The sequence below is a fragment of the Antrostomus carolinensis genome, unplaced genomic scaffold (assembly GCF_000700745.2).
Source record: "Antrostomus carolinensis isolate BGI_N321 unplaced genomic scaffold, ASM70074v2 scaffold6309, whole genome shotgun sequence".
In the NCBI taxonomy this organism is placed as follows: Eukaryota; Metazoa; Chordata; class Aves; order Caprimulgiformes; family Caprimulgidae; genus Antrostomus; species Antrostomus carolinensis.
The window spans coordinates 3,137-24,242 of record NW_010337754.1 but is presented as its reverse complement, the minus strand read 5'-3'; the positions used below and the strand labels follow the sequence as shown (position 1 = coordinate 24,242).

Sequence of the window (21,106 nt, the reverse complement as noted above, 5' to 3'; positions counted from 1 at the left end):
CGCCTTGGCGGGGTGGATGCGGGGGCGGCCTCCCGCTTCCCCTGGGCAGCTTTGTTCCTGCTCCCCTTGTCTGCCGAGGGAGCCGTGCAGGCCGTCCTTGCACGCTGCTGCGGGCTTTCCCGCCATTGGGCAGGAGGCGTGTGGGTAACGTTTGTCCACAGGCGCCAGGCGTTTTGCCAGACGAGACACTCGGAGGTTTTGCTTTGTCTTTGTGTTTGGCGATTCCTCCCCCTCCCGCCTGAGCTGTGGCTTTGCTGTGTGGAGGTGCGGTGATGGTTTGGTATCCGTTCAGGCTGACACGTTGTGTAGGCCAGGACTTTGGAATAATGTCGATGTACTTAAAATACTTTAAAGAATGAGCTTAATTTAGAATATTGGCCCAAGTTGACCTTGAAGTTAAGATTTTGGTATTATTTTGACACATTAAGTAGATCTTGTGTGAATTAAGGAATAGAATATGGCTTGAAGGTTTGCTTAACTAGGCCGCACTTAGAGTAGGTGTTAGTTGGTAAAATGTGTGTTCTTGTTTTTGCTAAGCTCATACTTACACTGAACTGTTGTGCTCTTGTTTTTCTATGAAATGCTTTGTACAAAATGGGAACTGCCCTCCTGCAGGGCATGATCAGAACAAAATACGTTGCTTCTAGGCCCAAATACCCTGCTGTGGAAAATTATTTGTTGTAAACTCAGTGGGGAAATGGATCTGTAACAGAACTGTTTGCTTATCAACAGCAACCACAGAATGTATGGAACGTTTGATAGAAGTCACTATATAAACTGAAATTTTATGTTGGTGCAGGTACATTTTGTAGGGACCCTATGCTCTCCCTGCTAGCAAAAATAGAGGTGCTTTGGCTTACAGTCTGTCTGTGAGTTGATTCCTTTGAATCACTTGAAACATCTGTGTCAGGATTCAGAGGGAGGATGTGCTAGGACTACCAAAAAGACAGTGATCCTGAGAGACTTTTCATGTTCACCAATACTAATTGATTTTAGGAAAGCTCTCATCAGAGCTTTGTTACACTTCTAAAAGTTAACTTAATCTATTTGAAGTAGACTATATAATATGAAGTAGCTGAAAGCTCCACAACTAGTTGTTTCAGCCTAAAAATTTTAAATTTTTTTATGTCCTTTATACCTCATCTCTTCAAATTGACATCTTGCTGAAGAAAACTTGCCTAATACTTTTGAGGAAAAAGGTCATTTATATCCCATGAGATGGTACGGAAGTCGCTGTTGCAGTCTGATGTTTTGTCAGTAACAACCGTATGCTTTTCTTAGGTCATTTGCAGAATCAAAATGGTTGAAGCAGATCGTCCTGGGAAACTGTTCATTGGAGGCCTGAACACAGAGACGAGTGAAAAAGCCCTTGAGGCTGTATTTGGCAAATATGGACGCATTGTGGAAGGTAAAAAGAAAAACCTTACTGTTTTAAAATACGAAAAAATAAAAAGCAACAACGTAGCTGTGATGACTTTTTTGGCATTGATCATCTGAAATGATAGTGCTTCCATGTCCTCTAAGAAGTTCTGAGCTTAAAAGGTTAAATAAAGGTTAAGTGTTGCTGCTTCCTTACAGGAAAGGGTAACATGGCTTTGTTTCTACAGTCCTTTTGATGAAAGATCGTGAAACCAACAAGTCCAGAGGATTTGCGTTTGTCACGTTTGAGAGTCCAGCAGATGCAAAAGATGCTGCCAGAGATATGAATGGAAAGGTAGGAGTTAAGACCAATTATATAGCACTCTTGTTGCTGACCAGCAATGTTGATCCTTGGGGTAAATTGACTAGTAATAGAAGTTGGAAAGATAATATGTTAGAAGATCCTGGAGACAAGTCATAACTTTGAATTTGGCAAAATGTCTCTCTCTGTGTCCATGAGGCTGTAATCACTTTTTCCTGATTCTGGATTGGACAGTAGAAAGTGAAGTCTAGCTGTCAGTCCATTGTAATATCTTTGGGCTTTGTTTTTAAATTGATGATTGAAGGCTTTCTAGTAGTCAGCTCTTCGTTCTTGCATGTCTCCTATGATGTTTTTGTTCTATCATATTTGAATGCAGAACTGTGTAAATTACACTTTAGGAAAGTGACTTACCTGAAAACTTAGTTTCCCTTAATGTGAGTTTAATGTGACTTCTCTCCTGTGCTGGAACATTGATGGTGTTGATGCTCTATCTGGTAATACGTAGTTATCCATATACATTTGTGAGTTGCATCATCAATGAACTTGGCATGTGTGAGGAGCATCTTGCCAGTTAATGTGAAATACCTTTACAGCTATCCAGCAAGTGAATTTGATTACTTGCACCCTAGAATGCAGTGATGTGACTTTAAGAGGAAGTAAAAATTGAATGCATATGTAATGTCTTTAAAAATAAAAACCTGAGGGTTTGTGAGCAAAAGTTCTGAGATAAATACCAGGATAGTTTGTCAAAGGATTGTAGGCTGTTGTGATCTGTGTTTGTTCCAGCATGTGGTTGAAAAGCTAGATGCAAGTTGGCAATGTTATGGTCTGCAGCTGCTTATCTTCATAGAGGTGCTGTCTCTCCAGGCAGTGAAAGATGTCTTCTCGGTTAACTTGAATTTCAGACTCTGATCTTTCATGCGTAATCTGAACAGTTGTATTAAGGTCATGCTGCAATGGCTTTTTTCTAAGCAGTATCTTTACCCTATATGTAAGGTGAAGAAAGAAGCCTCTACTGATTCTGATTAACACTTGAGATTTTGATAGCTGTTTGTCTTGTTAGTATAAGAAGTTGAAGTGAAAGAAAAATGTCAGTCATTGCAGTCTGTAAGTAAAGCGTAACAAATACTCGTACCCTGGGAATAAGAAAATGAGCTTGCTGTAGTGCTGTGGCAAACACAAACAGTAAAGCTTGTTTTGTGTTACAGCAGGCTTTCCTGCTGGGTGTGCATAGTTTCTGGGTGCTTCAGGACAACCTCATAACAAGAAGTGTTACTTTATTTGGAGACTTGCTTTCTTTTTGAACAAGTTCGTAGTTCTTGTCAAGACAGAGAGTGACAAGTCAGATAATGTCTGTTCTGTACCAGCCTAAACATCTGTAAAGGTGCTCTTCTATTCAATTTACTTCTTCGTTGTGTAGTTTGCTACAGTTCTGAAGACTTGTTTACTGCAGTTCTTAAACACAGTTCTTAAAACTACTTCTTATGAAGTAGTTATTACACTGAACCCTCCTCTAAGGTAGCTTCAAGCACCAGCAGTTCATTATCAGAGTGAGAGGAGTTCAGTCACTAATCCTAAGTGTTGGTGGAGTGCAACTTTCAGATGAAAATACCTCTGAAAATAATGACCAGCTGTTCTAAATCTTGAATGTTAGGACATGTGTTTGGTCACATTGGAAACATTTGGGAAAGTAATGCTCAGTACAGTAGCTAAATGGGATTGAATGTGGCTGAGGTAATGTCTACATGTTCTGGAATGCACCATCTGCATCATTGTCAAGAAATGCTGGAAACCACTGTGTCGTGGATAATCATTCTCATGGTTTCAGCCTTCAACACAGCAAATCTGAAAATGCCTTCATCTGCTTTGAAATTTGAACAGCAAATAGTGTATGAAAAGAATATTCTCACTCAGGATTTTGCCTATAATGACCTTCTTAACATAAACCTTTGGGTGCTGCTGAGTATAGTTCCAGTCCTGTACTGATTGAGCTTGGTTTGACCACGGATATGGAAGATGTGGAAGATGTTCATGAGGTCCTCATCTTCAGAAAGCGTTCTGGACAATAAATGCTGCTTGTACCACAAAAAGACTCCGTGTTCTGGATTTGAGGAGTGGTGTTCGAGGCATGCTGTGGGAAGAGATCATTGTGATATATCAGAACCGTGAGTTTTTCTCTCCATTTGGAAATGATGGTTTGGAGTGTTCCTGAGAATTAAAGACACTTGAAGCAGCAGAAGCACTGTGCAGACAGTAGTTTAAGCAATCTGTAAGGAGTTAGTTGACCTGTCTAGCCAGGAGGAAGAGTTCTGCATTGCCAGTGTGTTGTTCATTCTGTCATTCCAAAGGAATTCAAAGTGGCAGCCAGTTGAAGAGGCTGACTTTGATAAGGTTCCACAAGAGTAAATTTGGATTTGATTTTTTGCTTTGCAAGTGTTCATGAAAAACACATCCAGTGTTTTACTCCTTTCAGGGTGGGGAGGAAGGAAGGAGGTTCATTATATTTCATTCTAAAATGGGACAAGCATAGACTAGTCTAAGCTTGCTTGTTGAAGATTAATTTCAGTCCTGCAGAAAGAGGTCAGGAGATAATGGTTTTGGAGTGGGGGTGGAGATTTTTCACTTAATTACTTTATCTGCAGAATTGGATCAGTCTTAGCATGTCTGAGCAGCACTGAAGAAATCTTAGCAGTACTTCATCATAGCAAATTACTAGCTGCCTTTAAGAAGAACCTTAATTGCATGATAGTCAAGTCTGCATCATGATGTCATGAAATGCATATGCTCATCTGGACACAAGTGTGAATACTCCAAGTCTGTCGTGGTCATTCTGTGCATTAGACTGTTCTCGTGACCTTTTGGTTTTAAGTCCTGAGGACAAAATGGATAATTAAAGAGAGAATGTGGCTCTTAGAGGAAACATCTGGGACAAGCCAAAGATTTAATTCCAGTGCAGACCTGCCAAGCCAGCTGGACTGTTTTAAGATGTTGGAAGCAAATACTACAGTCATTTGAAACAACAGTCTAAACTGTACTCGGGTATTAAAGAAGGCTGTCTTCCTCTAATCAACAGAAAGTGTTTCCACTTACTTTGGTGAAGAAGCAGTGCAATATGTAGAAGCTCAGCCTGATAAGACATCATCTTCAGTTCTTGAATATATTTGGTGAAAGGAAGCCTGCTTGACGTGTCATCAAGGAATGCGCACAAATGGCGGAGTCGCTGCAGTGTCAACAGTAAAATGATCCATTGGAGAGGAAAGCCCTATGTGGTGTTAGGTTGCAGTTTCATGCAAGTTTCTGTAACAGTTTCTTCTGAATACTTCATTTCTGCCCCACTACCAACGCTTTCCAAATTTAATTAACCTTTTCTGTTGGAATGTGCAACAATTTGCAGGACAGTTCTCTAATTCTATTTGCTGAAGGTTCCCTGGCTCACCTGACAAAGCTGTAGAGGTTGTTGAGTCCACATATAGGAGTTTTCATGATTGCCAGTCTGTTATCCTTAAATGACTTTCCTGCTTTTGAGCACCAAGATGACTCAACTTTATGGTGCCCATGCCATACTAAAAATGCTACTGTAACACTATGAATCAAGGTTATAAATACCAACTACTGAGTGTTCGTGTTGACAGCTTGTGCTTTGGGCTCATTAGAAAAAAAATTCCTTATTCTGAGATGGCTTGTGTGAATTTTACATGTTCAGTGAGATGTAACCGTTCTTCTTTGACCTAAGAATCTATGCAATGAAGTTGTGCCCTCTGCTTCAAATTAGGACAAACGTTGACAAATATCTTCTGGTTAACAAAGAAAAAAAATCTTGGACTTAAAGAAAAGTCTTTTTGGACCTTAGGCATAGTTTTTTTAAGACTCCTTGCATAAAGCAGTTTCAAAAGAAGCCCATCTTTTGCCTAACTAAGTGCATAAGTGCGAGGCAGAAGGAAATAGGAGAAATAAGGACAACTATCTCTTTACATAAAAAAGGAAAGAACTTGGACCTAGCATGCAGGTTCTCAGAACCATTGCTAGCAGAAAGGGATGGTGTTTGGTTTCTGAACTTCAAATAAGCTGTCAGGAATCTGCCATGAAATTGAGAAGAGCAGTGGTGATGATGGCAAAACTTAAGGCTTCAAGCCCACTGTTGGTGTTTTGAGAAGGATGGCTGAGATGCATGAATGATTATCATGGCGAAATAGTGTGATACAAACTGAGAAGTTCCAGTGATTAGATACTAAAGCTCACACCTGGAATGTTTCAGCTTGTCATGCCAAAAGGCTTTTTGAGAAACCTTTCATTGATAAAATATTTTAAAGTTAAAACCAAGATCAATATGATTGTGCTAGTATTTCTTAACTTTTTCCTCTCAATGGATCAAGTTGGACTTGTGGATATACATGTAGATTTTTCTAACAGTAGCTGCAACTACATAACTACATATGGTGGCAGAATCCATGAGCTACTGAAGTGGATGAATTCAGAGAGGGCTGGATTTCAATGGAGAACAGAAAAGATTCAGTACCTCAGTAAACAACTGTCACCATTTCAGAGTAAGACATTACTAGCAGTCATGTTATTGTTAATTTATTGCAGCAAAGAAGTGCAATAAACAACACTTCCTGCCTGTATAATTCATTAAAGGTCATAGCAGAGTCAAATATTTAACTGCTAAAAAAAGACAAACAAAGCATGTTTGCCAGGATAGATGCATGGTCACCTAACCTGAGTAGAGCTTGTGATCTTGGCTCTGCTGTAATTACCAATTGTGTACTGTCTAAAAGTTTATACAGAAATGTAATTAATGAGTTACTCAGTGTATCTTAACCACCTGCTCATGTTTGAACTACAGTAGTTGGCTGCAGAGTTCCTGTTGCTGCAGGTCTCTATTCCAGAAAAAGCTTCTACTTCTTTCCACAAAATACCCCACACCACAAAGCACGTCCACTCTGGAAAAAACAAGTAATAGAGTAAATTGTGATGGTCACCTTTTTTGAAAACCCAGCTTGAAACCATAGAAAAGAGGGGTGAATTATCATACTCAGTCTGCTTTGTAGATGATGAAATTACTTCTAAATACTTCAGTGATCACCGTTATATCAGGACATCAAGAAAATGTACTAAACGGCCTCCCCATTGCCAGAAACCCCAACTGAAGCTAAGATACCTTCAGCTTAATCCTGTAACTACTGGTGCAGTTCTAGTTTGGTACAAAAGCACGTGGCAATTGAAAGTAAATTGGAGATCACAAATCTTATTTCATTTACAGAATAAATGACATGGGGCTGCCGTAATCATTGGACACTTGTGTTTTCAGTGAAAAGTTTTCTGATGCTGCTCTGTATTTTCTTTTTCATCAATACCACAAGAATGAAGTATTGTAGAAATTAGGCCCAACATGCTGCTCAGTACGTGGGGACTAATACTGAAGACTGAAATCAGTTCTAGAGTTGCTCTAACTTTATAAAATGGAAGCCCTGTAATAGTGAAGCAAGAGGGGCTTAATTTAAGAAATACAAACATGACTGAGCAGTAAGTAAAGCAGCTTCTTCTTTAGTCATTAGATGGGAAAGCAATTAAAGTGGAACAAGCAACCAAGCCATCCTTTGAAAGTGGTGGTAGGCGTGGGCCACCACCCCCTCCACGAAGCAGAGGTCCTCCAAGGGGCCTTAGAGGTGGAAGAGGCGGAAGTGGCGCAAGAGGACCACCTTCAAGAGGGAGTCACTTGGGTATGTATTTACCTCTCTCATTATATACTTGGACAACATACAAGACAATCCCATTGGAAGATGACAATAATCCTACTGGAAAAAAAAAAAGTCAAAACAGCTGAATAGTGCACTCCTTGGTCTTTATTAAAATGATGAAATGTGATCTCGCAGTTTAGTCACATTTTTGATTAGGCAAGTATACATTAAGAAAACGCTTTCGAATATGAAGATTCCCTTCTACAACTAACACTCCACTTGACTTTTGGCTATGAAAGAAAAACAAAACTCCTACCCTGCAAATGAGAAAGGAACCTTTCTGGTATTCAAGTTGAAAAAGCGATTCTCTTCCACCAGGGAAAGGGAACTGCCTTTCATTCTTCCTAGCAAGAGGTCTAAACTTACTAAATTCTAGCACTGATCCTTCCAGATCATAGTGGGACTTAGGGAAGCTAAGCCTTGCTTGTTGTCATAAAATAGTAATGTGTTGAAGCTTTCTGAAGTGGAAGAATAGTATATTACTTGATACTGGATATTCTTTATTTAAGATACAGCTATTTATTAGAGACTTTTCAGTATCAAAATCATAGCTTAAAAGGGAAAGCACACAGCACCTGAGATAAATCAGTAAAAGCTGTAAGGCAGGAAAAAACCCTGGAAATAGTGAAAACTCCTGTCTTGAGGAGTTTATGTAGTAGGTTCTACAGACTCTGTAGTGCCTCTGTTCCCTCTCTGTAGGATCTTCTCTCATACATCTTCCCAGGTGGCTCTTGTCTTCTGAGAACAGTAACTTGTTGAGCATTTGTGCTGTGACTGATGACAGATACCAGCTGTCTTTCTCCCTTGTGTCACACCTTGTAGCTTTTGGATAAGTTCTAAAAGATAGTTCTTGACAGGAATTTAGGCTAGGGAAAAGTTAATGTGGGGAACTCTCAGTTTTGCCAGTAGCATCTAGCAGTGGCCAAAACGGAAGAGAAGGCTTTGACTAATTTCAGAGGTTTAGTGGTGATCACATAGTGGTAAAAACAGCACCTAGGTTATTGTAGTTCAGGTCTTAGGGGCATACAGGTGAATATCACAGAAATAACAAGTTGGTTCATGGCTTATCCGTCTAGGGTCTTCTCGAGGACCACTTCCCATGAAGAGAGGTCCACCTCCACGCAGTGGAGGTCCTCCACCTAAAAGATCTGCACCTTCAGGGCCAGTGCGTAGCAGCAGTATGGGAGGAAGAGGTAAGACATCCTGAATTACTTCGTTGCATAGTCAGCTGTAGCCCCTTACTCTTTCTTCAGGAACTGTTGCAAATTATTGATTGTAGCTTAAATCTGCTGTGGAATAGTGTGTTGTTTTTCTAATCTATCAGTTCTCTTCATAACAATACCATTTTGTAACTGTTCAGAACAGTTCCGTGCGATTTCATGAGTATGTTACTTCTAGTGCTGCTTTAAAACTGTACAAGCAGAAATGTAAAGTATTATAAATGTAGGCTATAGAGATATGTTTAAACTGCTGAAAACAGGCTGCTAATACTTACTTGCCTTGAGGAGTCTTCTGTGTGGCCAAATGCTCACTCAGTTAAACAACTTGGACTGTTTCTCTTAAGCTCCCGTGTCACGTGGAAGAGACAGTTACGGTGGTCCTCCACGCAGAGAACCAATGCCATCACGAAGAGATGTCTACATGTCTCCAAGAGACGATGGCTACAGCACTAAAGATGGGTAAATTCTTTTACTAACTTAGCTTGGCTTTTTTGTTGTTCACAGCAGGAGTTTGATTCCTGATCTTTTGAGGTGTGACATACAGCTCTCATCTCACTTCTTGTTCTTTGTAGTTACTCAAGCAGAGATTATCCCAGTTCGAGGGACACACGGGACTATGCGCCACCTCCACGAGACTACGCCTATCGTGATTATGGCCATTCCAGTTCACGTGACGAATACCCCTCCAGGGGATACAGGTACCTACTGTTGGATTTTTCTTGCTGTCATTTTGTTCTCGCTGTGATCCCACTGATCGGTACTAAGTCTTAGTAGTCTTTCCTCCTATAGCGATCGTGATGGATACGGTGGCGGACGCGACAGAGACTACTCGGATCATCCAAGTGGAGGCTCCTACAGAGATTCATATGAGAGTTATGGTAAGAATCTATTTTGAGGATCATGTAGTAATTTGTACAGGTGTTGTAAAACCTGACTTCTACTAGGCTGCTTGTGTTTTAGGGGGAAGGTGGTGCACTTTTTTCCCCTTACAGTGAAAGTGCAGTTTTTGGTTATCATTTGATCATCTTGTTAAATAAGCTATAAGCTAAAGAAGCAAAGTCTACAGTTCAGAATTGCAACTATCTCTGGAAAATATGGCTGAGTTTCTTCTCTAAAATAACAAGCTGTTCTGCAATACCCAGTAAAGAGCCTGCCTGAATAAACACCGTCTTCATTCCTTCAGAGTCTTTAAATCCACTCACTGCCTGATACACAATCCCCACTTTAAATACCATTAACATGGCAGATTATATTAAGAACATCTCAATACATACAAAAGGGTAGCAGTAAACATTTAATACAGCAATTCTGTAAATTCAGATTGAAATTGTTATATATAACTTATGGTGTTGCCATATTACCTGACCATTGACCCTGCAGGTAACTCACGTAGTGCTCCACCTGCACGAGGGCCCCCTCCATCTTATGGTGGAAGCAGTCGATATGATGATTACGGCAGCACACGAGATGGATATGGAAGCCGAGAAAGTTACTCAAGCAGCAGAAGTGATGTCTACTCAAGTGGCCGTGATCGTGTTGGAAGACAAGACAGGGGTCTTCCCCCATCTATGGAAAGGGGCTATCCACCTCCTCGTGATTCATACAGTAGTTCAAGCCGCGGAGCACCCAGAGGAGGTGGCCGTGGTGGAAGCAGATCTGATAGAGGTGGAGGCAGAAGCAGATACTAAAAACACTCTTAAACTTTTGGACCAAGACAAATTACTTCTCAAAAAAAAAAAAAAAAAAAGAAAAGTGGAAGTTGTTCTATCTTTACTACCAGAGGACTACTAAAAGGAAAAGTTGTTTTTACCTTTTTTTTATTGTTGCCTGTTAAGTTTTCCCCTCCATGACTTTTATGCTTTTGTGAGGAAAAGTTAAACAAATGTTTAATTTCATTTCAAAATTGTTAACATTTCTTTCAAAAAGCAGATGTTAAATGTATGAAACTTGAGCTGTGTACTAGTGTTGTAATTTTCAAAGTAAAGTTTCCCTGAAATGCCACACTTCCCATCTGATTTTCCTCATGAATGGAACAAGCAGTTCATAAGATCTTCCACACAACATCCAGCCATCTAACATGGAGATGGATTGTTCTACATGTTCAGCATCTCGTTCTTAAACAAAATATTGCTTGTGATTTGGAGGGTGGTGGGGATATTCCACACAAAAGTTCAGTTTTGATTAGAATTTGAAGTCACAATGTTCCCAGTACAAAGTGCCTTCAGATCCTTGTGTAAAGAGAAGTAGAGGATATCATTCACTTAACCCGAAAAAGCAAGTGGATAATACTCTTTTCTGCCTTCCTACTGTTTCATGGGGAGTTTGAAAAGATCTCTCCGAATAAATCATGTACATGTAAGTCAGCTACAGAATACTGTAAAAATAAAAAAAAAATTGACCAATTCCATCAAAGAAGCTGCAAAAGATGCTTACTCATACTGTTTCAAATTTTTGCAACTCTGTAGTGTTTCACTTTTAAAGGAACATCTTTGATTCCAAAGGAGAAAATAAGATAAGCACAGAAGTCTTTCTCTCCAACTTCTCAAAGGCTTATGGCTTCATAAAAACAAGTGAATCTTTCAGCATTCCACAGCTGATTTAAAGCATCAAATGCCTGTGAAACAGCAAAGATGGTAAGCAAAGCAAACTAGTTTTTCAGTCTAAGTCAAAATTGAACCAAGTTATCTTCCTCTAGTACAATATGACAAGCTGCACGTTATGGCAATGGAAGTGCTGTCTAGATTAAATTTAAAAAAAAAAAAAAAAAAAAGGAAAAGAAATACTCCAGTACATTAGAAGTTCTCCCAATTCAACATTTCTTCTTGGATAAAAGCATTTATGGCACCAATTTTGAAACTAAAGACAATGCAGCTCACTGTAGACAGAATATTGTCAAGTAGGGTTGGGAGGGGGTATTATGTGCCCAGTATCTTTTCAGTGAAGATGCTTAAAGAGGCTGCATATACTGTATTAAACAAAATTAATGCCTTGTGAAATCAGGAATTGGTTTATTTTGACAAATACCAGCTCGGCTATTGGGAGTTTGAAGCAAGCCATTGCAAACTTGACGTTTAGTTGGATGCCTGACTGTTTAGTTTGACACTGCGTTACAGGGATGTATAGTACATGTGGCAGAACCTGTGGCAAGTTGTTATGACTCAGGTAAAGCCATGAAGTTCAAAAGATGCTCATGAATATAGTAGACTTGAAGACCTCCAACTAAAAAAAAAAACCCCACAAACCCAAAAGCTTTGTGCTACTGTTTAGTCCTCAGTAAATTTTGTCGTTCAACTTATGGATTTAACATGGCAGTGCACCATTGAAAAGGAGTGAGAATCTATAAGCCATGCAACCTGTCACTAAGCCATTCCAGTCCATTTCAAGCCAGTGAATCCTCCACCACTTAAAAGAGAAGTAGTAAAACTTGCAACAGAATAATCTGCAAGCCCAAGTTTGTGACTTTTTTTGAAATGGGGGGAAGCACTGTGTGTTGACTCGTGCTGTAAAATGTCATTTTCTCAATTTGTTATATCTTCTCTTGATTGCAGGGTGATAACTTCTAGAAGCTACTGCTGAAGCAATGCTGGTTCATCTGTGTTGAAGGCAGAGATGAATGGTGCCTGTACCAGTACCTAAGGTAAATGTTATGCTACTCTAACAGCTGGAAGGAAGATTTCTGGTGGTTGTGTGTTTATAAATCTGGATGGACAGTCTCAGTGGCTAAATAATACTTTCAGCTTCCTGTTTGGATTTTGGAGCAGGAGGTTTAAGTTAGGCTTTTAAACCTGCCAGGTTGGGAATGATACCGAGAGATGCCTCATCTGCAGAAATTGGGCCAATTTAGGTATGGGTGAACATAAAATATGATTACAAATGCATTTTAAATCATGCTGCAGAGAGTACTTAGTCTAGGAATCTTAATAAGACCAGACAATAAAAATATGAATTGGAGTAATAAATGTCAGTAGAGACATTTAATAGGTCTTGTTAAGTGTGCAGAACATGCAATTTAATGATTATACTGAGTATAACCTTTGATTAGGAGTTACTCTCTGCAGAGGTCCTTGGATTAAAATTGCAGACTTCCAGGCATCTCCAGAATGATTTAAAACTTTGTAGGACAGCTGTGTTTCATGACTTTGAAGCCTACCCTATTAAAATCATTTTTCAAATAGATGTAGGAGCAACTGTCTTCAGACTTTCTGTGGAATTTAGTGTTTCTTTTGTTTCTCTGATAATTCACGAGGAAAAAAAAAAACATGGTAGTGGCTCTCATGCTAATTTTGGAAAACTTCAATAATTAGGGTTGGGGTTTTTTTTAAAAAAAAAAAAGGAAATAACTTCTAATGTGTGCAAAATGTGTTAAAATCTAGTATAATACTAGAGTGAAGGATAAGGACAAATCCCTTTTCCAAGGGAAGTACTTCTTTAAGAAGTGTTTATACTTTTAATGTAATTTTTTAATTAGTTTTCGAAGTACTCTGTAAATGTAAGAATATATTTTGCTGTTAGCTTAAAATACTGCTGTTGAGGACCAGTGGTGAAATGGTGAAAAGAAAAAGCTGTAGTTGGCACAGTGTTGTTCATCTGACACAGGGTTGCTGATTTTAGGGAAGTTGATTTTGCATGAACGATGGTTCTGTTGCACGCTGTATGTTTGTAACCCCAGTTGGCTTAAGAGTTTATTCATTTTAGAATATCAGCAGTAGCAACTACTACCTGTGTAATGCTTTTGTCAGAATATGCCAGTAATACTTCGTAAATACTCCTGGTAAATTGCTACCATTACCTTGATAAAGAGGGAAAAATACACTTTTATTTCAGGGTACTGGATTACATTTCAGATCAAATACAGAAGCATCATGAGTATTTTCTGTTCTGAGTCGTAGGAAACGTAGTTAAACAAAAGCTGCCACCTGACCAACTTTTTATTTTTCTGTCACTTGATAAAATTTCAACCAACAAAAAAACCGCTGCTTTCCTTATCTTCGTGTTCCTTTTAAGCATGACTGTTGAAATATTTAAATCACAAATCCTACTGGAAAGGACACTGTTTCAACTCTGGGTGTCTTTTTAAAGATTAAAAAACCTAACCTTTTTTTCACTCAAAAAATCTGATGTCATTAATATGGCACCAGGGTGGATTAGGGAAGTATGTCTAAAAGTAAGCTCTTCTCCCTTGCTCCCCCACCAACCTGCAAAAAAAATAGTAGAAGTTAGTTTTTTAATTTACAACTTGAGGCCGATTTAGCTTTTCTGTCTGTCTCTTGTTTTGTGAGAGTGTACTAACTTGCATTTCCTCTTTCAGTAAAGGTGACTAGAAGGCGCCAGTGCAGCAGTGGATATGCGTTGGAAAGTCGAAGGATAACAAAATGCAACAGAGAAAGCTTGGGCTTTTGAGTGTGGTGTTACCCAGTGTTTGTTTGAGAGGGTTGTGGTATCATTCAGGAATTGCCTTTGAAAGTAGCACTACTAATCTCTTGGATAGAAAAAAATTCTCAGGTGGAAGTCAGTTGCTGTCTGTCGTAGCTAACGTCTTCCAGGAGTCGAGTGAACCTTTTTTTTAGTCAGTATACAGGCATCAGTAAATTCTGCAGCAGAAAAATACTCCAGGGTTGCCCTTTACATAGGGTGCTTGCCATTTATGCTGAAAAAAAAAAAGGGCAAGTTGTGTAAAAGTGAGTTTTAATCCTCTATAATACAAGGACTAAATGATTACAAATTCTTCACCAAGAAACCATGAAAAGTTTTACTATGTTCTTATATTAACAGTTTTCAGTTTTATAATTGTCCAGGCCTTCTGAATGAGAGGAAGGAATTGTTGATGTACTGAGACAGTATTAGTGATGGATCCCCAGAATAATTAGTGTTCTGGTATGTACTAGCTTGTTCCAAAACTCCAGAGAGCACTGCAGCTCTTTCAACAGGATGCTTTCTTCAAAACTTTGCCGTGGTTTTGATGCATCTTTATCTTACATACATGTTGATATGCGAGTGTATGAGAGAGGAATCTACAGGCACCGGTATTTCATGTAGAAAACTAACTTCAGATTGACTGAAGTACTTACACAGTCATGGCTAATAAAGTTTATATTGACTTCTGTGGTAGACAAACTGATCTCATTTAAACAACTAACTTAGTTTATAATGAGTAGCTAAAAAAGAAAAAGTGCATAGCTTGTGTAGGGATTTAAAACCACCTTTTGTGTTTTGGGATAAAAATAAACTGTAAACTTCAGTTATGAACTGCAGATTCTAGAAGTTAAGTCTACCGGTATGTAGCAGATGGGTACAATTGCAGTATTACCCAGAGCTAATAAATTTACTGTTAAAACAAAAGCATTATGGGTTTTGGTTGTGTGTTTTTGGGGGGGGGTTTCTGTTTGTTTTGTTTTTTAATTAAAGTACCTGTTATTCAGCAACACTTGCATGGTAGAAAAGGTTGCTAGTGTTCCATATTGATGGTTTATTGTTACAACGTGGTCTCAAGAGAGTCTGTCTTCTGCAAGAGAGAATAATATGCTGTAATATTAAGACACTCCTTTTTTCAGCAGTAGCTTATAATCAGGGTACTGCTGTTCAGGCTAAACCAGATCATCCTAAAATGTAATGCCAGCATCTGAGCTGTCATATGAAAAACAGATTTGTAGCTGCCTAAAATGCTAAATAAGGAGAATGGACCACTAATGTAAATGAGCTCATGCACTGACTCAGACTTCATAATTGAAAGTCACTAGTTCAAGGCATCAGTAGATTCTGCAGCAGAAAAATACTTCAGTGTTATTCTTTGTTTCTGAACATCTGAATGCTGTTCTTCATTGCTCCTGCTACCATGCTGTTACTGATGTATGTGCTAGCAGAGTCCTTTGATAATTCGCCACAGACCACCTCCCTTTTTAATTTTTTTTTTAAATACTGTGCTGTGTATTCATCGCTGGTGTAAATCAGGCTCCAAATAAAAGTGTACTTGTAACTTGAGTGGAGGTTCACTCTGCAAGAGATGATTGACAATTTAGTTGATTTGTCCCTGTCAACAAATAACCAAAGTTGAAGTTTTTTTCCAAAGACCAGACCAGAAACTGTTCCTCCCTTGGTAGCTATACCTTCATGCCCTGGTTGCCACAGAATTCATTTTGGTGTAGGGGTGGGTGAACAGGCTGGGATGTTTTTAGATGGGTCCTTTCAGAACGATAAGTTTGGCCTTGAGGTGGCTGATCAGAAGTGCCTTGGCCTTTTCTGAATATTCTGTCTCCAGGTCAGTCTTCAAAGCTTAAGTGTTAAAAGATGGAGGAAGTGTTTCCATTTAATTGTAGTTGCAACCATTAACATCTGCTTGGGTGCAGCAGCTGCATGTGAAACAGTCATGAAACTAAACCTGCCTCTCTACACAAAAAGGGGTTTGCTTTAGAGGCGGGAGTGGGCGAAGTACTTCTGTGTTGAGGTTTGTAACGCTGAGCTTAATGAAGCAGGTGTGTAACTTGCACTGTGTTGAAATATTTCTCTTGCTCTTTACATCAGAAACTGGTTATGTTCTGATGAGATGACTGAAGTGGATGTCTTCCATATACAAATTACTGTCCCCAGTAGATCAATGAGCATTACTCCAGTGTCTTGCCTACTGCAGATTTGGGAGAAGGAAGCTACAGAGGCTGCAAGTACTCACTTCTAAATAGTAGTGCTCATGAGAACTGGGGAAAAAAGCCCACTGGAGTTCACGTAATTAGTTGTAAATTTGAAATGTTTTGCACACATACAGATAGCTGTAGATGTGCTTCACCAGATGGCAGAGTTTTGTAGCTTCAGCCAGCTTTATCGTTCACGCTGGCTGCAGCTATTTATTACTAGTATTTCCACACAACAGAGAAGTGGAACTCATCCCCATCTCCTTTTAAAGGTCAAAAGCCTGTCTAACCCTAAAAGGGTAATTCTCATTTCTTACTGGTAGCTGTTAAAAATGATCCTTACGTAGGTCTTGATACCAGTTTTAAGATGGGGAAAGTGAAGACACAAATCCATGATTATTTATTGTGTGTAATTTATCTTTTTGCTGCTGTTTCTCCCTAGCACTCACATGACCAGCCTAAGCACTCTGAGAGTGCTGATGTCTTGAAAACAGTTACTTCAAGTACTGGGATTAGGAATTGGCTCAGGATATTGTTACTGATAAATTCTGGTCTCTAGGTAATTAGTTTGTTCCTAGTCTATTCAATCCATGATGCTCTAGTTAACTTTGGCATCATGAACAGAGAAAATGGCTTTGTTTCCCATCTCTTCTGGTGGAAGGACAATTTAGAAAGGATAAGAAAAACTGCAGGATGACTGGACTTGGTTTTTTTTCTAAATTAATACTGATTAGTAGTGATAGTTAATACTGTGCCAGAGCAGGGTGAAAAACTCAGTGGTACTGCTGCATCCAATGGATCCTGAAGAGCTGGTGGAAAGGGACATTTTAATAGGACAAGTAAAGCGGTTGGACAGTTTCATTCTCAGCTTTGGATAACTTACATTTATCAACTTCTCAAAGTTATCCAGGATGTTTTCAGAGATTATCATCATTAATTTGGAAGATTATCATCTTCCAAAAATAAATTTTGGATTTTATGTGCACTTGTGTAAAATAGTTGAAAAAGTATGGTTTTTTTCTACATCAAGTGCATGATCAATTTGTTTTCAAAAATCAGATCTTGAAGTAAAAAACTACTATAAACGGTGATTTTGGTCGCATAGGCTTGCCACGTGAAGTTGAAAAATAAAGTTAGTGTGATGTTCCCAATCGTCTTGAGCATGAAGTTCAATTTTAATACTGTAAATACCTCATTATTAGCAACCTGATCTAGTGGAAGGTGTCCCTGCTGATGGCAGGAGGGTTGGAACTGTATGATCTTTAAGGTCTCTTCCAACCCAAACCAGTCTGTGATTTACAGCATTAAAGACAAATTTACATTTACTTCAGGCAATAGCCACAAGTTAAGACCAAGTATTCCAGATGATAGGATGCCAACTGCCACAAGGAAAGTCACTAGGTAAGATCTTTTTGGTGGAATAAGTATCCATATAAAATACTTCTATTTTCAATAATCTTGAAAATGCTTAGTAAAAGATTTGTTTTCACTGTCTTTAAAGTAACAGTGCTAGAAATTTTTATATTAAAAAGTTTCTTGCCTTAGTAGAACACTACTTCTGTATTTTGAGATTTGGTGAGTTTCTGTGCTGAGCCAAAAAAAAAAAAAAAGAGAAAAAAAGAAGTTTCAGAGTTGAGCTGTGCAAGCAGCAGCAGAGGCAGGAAGATGTAATCACGGATGTGGGTTCCAGTGAGCTGCCGCGCAGGAGAACTGCACCGGTGGGCAGAACATTCCGCCATGAATCCAGAAGAACAAATTGTAACGTGGCTTATTTCGTTAGGAGTTTTAGATTCCCCTAAGAAAATAGTAGATGATCCAGAGGAGTTCCTGAAAAGTTCTCTGAAAGATGGAAGTGTGCTTTGTAAACTCATTAACCGTCTTCTTCCGGGATCTGCAGAGAAGGTAACTCTTTAAGATGTATTGTGCTAGCCTGAAACAGAGCGCTGCTCAGTAAAATACTGCCCTGGTCCTTGTGCGGTGGGATTTTCCTTGGTAAGATGACCAAGGAGCATCAGAGAGATGAATGTTTTACGTTTCAGTTACTAGTCGTATCTAATGGAGGGCAAAGTATGTACTTTTAGTTCTTTGATTTTGTCTCTACAGCCAGAAAAAACCCCTGAGGTTGCAGTTGGCCGAGTTATGCGTGTTCATTCAGTGGCAGGAAATACCAGGCCTACCAGAGATCAAACTAGCTTGTGTTTGAATAGAAGGATATGCAGTTTGTTTGTATTTACGTAGATATCTTAATTACAACTGTAAAGATATTCACTCTTTCAGATCTCTAACTGTAAAATACTTGGTTAGTCAGGAAATACACTAGAGAAGCAGAGGAGGTTAGGAATAAATAATAAACCTTGCATCCATGCCATTGTGAACTCTCCCAAGACCAGCAAATCCGTTGGTACTGAAGCCATTCAAGCCATGTGAGTACCTCCTGTTACAGTTTGAGGGGGCACATATTGATAGTCCAAAAGAGTGATAAGTAACTGCAGGAGAAAAAAAGGGAAGGAGTCCAATGGGAGGTAAGAAATGGCAACACAGAAAAGAAGCTGTTCTTAAAAAAAAAAGACCGTTTCTCTACCCAGTAAAATGGGCACCTTTATTTATTATACAGAAATCAGTTTTGCTGGCTCCTTATCTTTTGCTTACATGTGATGGTGGGGGGCAGCGTGTTCTTAAAGGTCATTGATTTCCCACTGTCACTGAGGACACCGTCATATGTTGACATTCAAAACAAGATGCCGACCATGTCGATGTATGCATCACTTCCTCCACTGGCTCTTTCTTCCTGCTTCGACAGCTTGCCTGCCACCCCCATCCGCCCCCTTCAGAAGCTTCCCTAATTCAGTATAAAACGCACATGTCAATATTCGTGCAGGCCTTGGAATAGAGGCTACACAGAAGGTAACGCAATGATCTCAGTGGATTTTCTTTCTTTAGTATTGCCCGGAGCCTAAAAATGAAGCTGATTGCATCAGTAATGTTCAAGAGTTCTTGAAAGGCTGTGCACTCCTTAAAGTGGAGGTAAGTCAACTTGGATCCTTTATTTTATTGACCTAACATGATTGTTTAATCAGCTTTCTGAAAGGAAGCCAGATACCAGAGGGACAAAATTGGTAGTCATCCCTCATCTTTTGTATTAATAACATAAATTAGAGCACATGTAATTTAATATTCTATCTGGAGAATTTGGAAACACAGTGTATGGACTGCAAGCTTAACAGATTCCGTCTCATCTTTAGAGATAACCTAAATAGGCAGGTAGAAATATGTGCAGCAATAACAGCAGGTCTGTCTATTAAGCAGCGTGGACCTGTTTGCATTTTTTTTTCTCATTATTAAGAGAAGGGATTGCAGGTTTTAGCCTTGCTTTAATATGAGGGTGAAATACTCTTAATACTGCATTATTTTTCATCACCTTGCAACTGTTGCGTGAGATTCTGCCAAACACATAATATTAAATTGATCTTTGCACATAAAAATAATCCTAATGAAGACAAAAGACACCTTTTCAGTGGTTATTCCTGATCTTATCTATATGGTGATTCTTATGCTTATTATTCTCATAGCTCATATTTGCAAGATCAGAGTCTTAAATGGATCACTTAAGAGTTCAGCTAATTTTGCCATCAATTTTTTTACTAAGTGCATATGGATTTAACATGTAAAGACTTTTGTGTCCCACTTAAATTCCTGGAACTGAGAGCCCTCACTGTCTCTTTTGAAATAAGATCAACATTGTGAAAAAGAAAACATTGTAAAGACAAATTCTGCCAGAAGCAGGGACAGCATCCTTGGGCATTACACAGAATATTCATGCTCCGCAGTGAGAAAAGTCCAGCCCGTGGTAGCTCTGTTCCTTTGAAGGTCTAAACAAGCAAAGAACCTGTCTTCTCTTCAGAGCTTTTTAGCTAACCAGCATGAAAATTTCTCATTCCAGAACTGTTTCACTAGCCTGCTCTTTCCCAGTAATGCATTTCTCAGAGCCTGCTGCAGCAGCCCAGTTTTAAGAGCAGATATATATAGAATCTCTGAAGGCCTATCACATCAGAAATCAGTTGTTGCCAGTCTTCTAGTACTGACCATGTGATTCCCTCCATTTTTCAGAGAGTTTATTTCTCTATTTGAAAACTAGTCATGATGGTTGCGGTGCAAAATACTAAAAAATAGGAGACTCGGCTAAAAGGGAACAGTCCTCAACTGTTGTGCTTTAACATCTCATAGTTTTGAAAGCCAGTTCTGTCACACTCCACAATTTTCAGACAGTAGGAACTAGCAACATTGTGTGTCCAGCTCTGGGTGTTGCTCCGATCCTCCCTGTGCCTTTTCTTCCTTGTTTTTAATTTAAGAAAAGGTTTCTGACTTCTTTTCAATTCTGATGTAGAACCCCCTTAATCTTGAAATATTCTGACCCTTCAGTAATTTCCCTAGTGCTCATGTGATTGTCTTGGTTACTGTGAAGGAGACCTCAAAAGCTGAATAAAAGCTCAAATCTCTCAAGCTCACGTTTAAATTTTGCAGCAAAATGAAAATTATTTCTTCTCATTTTTTTTTGCAAGATGTTAAGTTGTATTAGAATGCCAAGTGAAGACAGGAATTGTGCTTCTTCCTGGCTCCTCTCTGTAGCCTCAGGCAGAAGAACGCTCGAGGTAGGACAGCTGAGATGGTGGGCAAGACATGGCACAAGTCAGACTGCTTGTGCTTCTCTCTGACTCTTCTCCTCCTGTATTGCCAGCTTTGAGTGCTCCAAAGGCAAAGCCAGAGGAGACATGAAAACCCTCTGCCATCTTAGACTTTTAAATGCTGCTCTGTTTGGACGCTCTTGGCGAAGAGACTCTAAGAAGC

General features: G+C 39.2%; 1 protein-coding gene and 1 non-coding gene across 4 annotated transcripts; both read left to right on the top strand.

The window, feature by feature from the left end:
- The first annotated feature begins 1,284 nt into the window (after positions 1 to 1,284).
- RBMX (RNA binding motif protein X-linked) lies at positions 1,285 to 10,642 on the top strand. 3 transcript variants are annotated; one of them, XM_010175280.1, is made up of 8 exons: positions 1,285 to 1,408; positions 1,608 to 1,714; positions 7,230 to 7,401; positions 8,496 to 8,612; positions 8,984 to 9,098; positions 9,212 to 9,337; positions 9,414 to 9,517; positions 10,020 to 10,642. In XM_010175280.1, the coding sequence occupies exons 1-8, from the start codon at positions 1,300 to 1,302 to the stop codon at positions 10,325 to 10,327; spliced, it is 1,158 nt and encodes a 385-aa protein (XP_010173582.1). In that variant the 5' UTR covers positions 1,285 to 1,299; the 3' UTR covers positions 10,328 to 10,642. The 3 variants fall into 3 exon arrangements, with proteins under 3 accessions (XP_010173582.1, XP_010173584.1, XP_010173583.1); XM_010175282.2 differs by having other exon boundaries at positions 1,286 to 1,408; positions 7,230 to 7,362; positions 9,429 to 9,517; XM_010175281.1 differs by having other exon boundaries at positions 1,286 to 1,408; positions 9,429 to 9,517.
- Positions 1,465 to 1,537, top strand: LOC114818905 (small nucleolar RNA SNORD61). The gene has a single exon (XR_003766308.1). It is a non-coding gene; the product is annotated as a small nucleolar RNA SNORD61 (small nucleolar RNA).
- Positions 10,643 to 21,106: the final 10,464 nt, after the last annotated feature.

What these genes read in the sequence shown, in the direction of transcription:
- RBMX (XM_010175280.1), top strand. Translation starts at nt 1,300, where the DNA reads ATGGTTGAAGCAGATCGTCCTGGGAAACTGTTCATTGGAGGCCTGAAC. An exon ending in CAGCAGTATGGGAGGAAGAG is followed by an intron (nt 8,613 to 8,983) that starts GTAAGACATCCT and finishes GTTTCTCTTAAG; the next exon opens with CTCCCGTGTCACGTGGAAGA. An exon ending in TACCCCTCCAGGGGATACAG is followed by an intron (nt 9,338 to 9,413) that starts GTACCTACTGTT and finishes AAGTCTTAGTAG; the next exon opens with TCTTTCCTCCTATAGCGATC.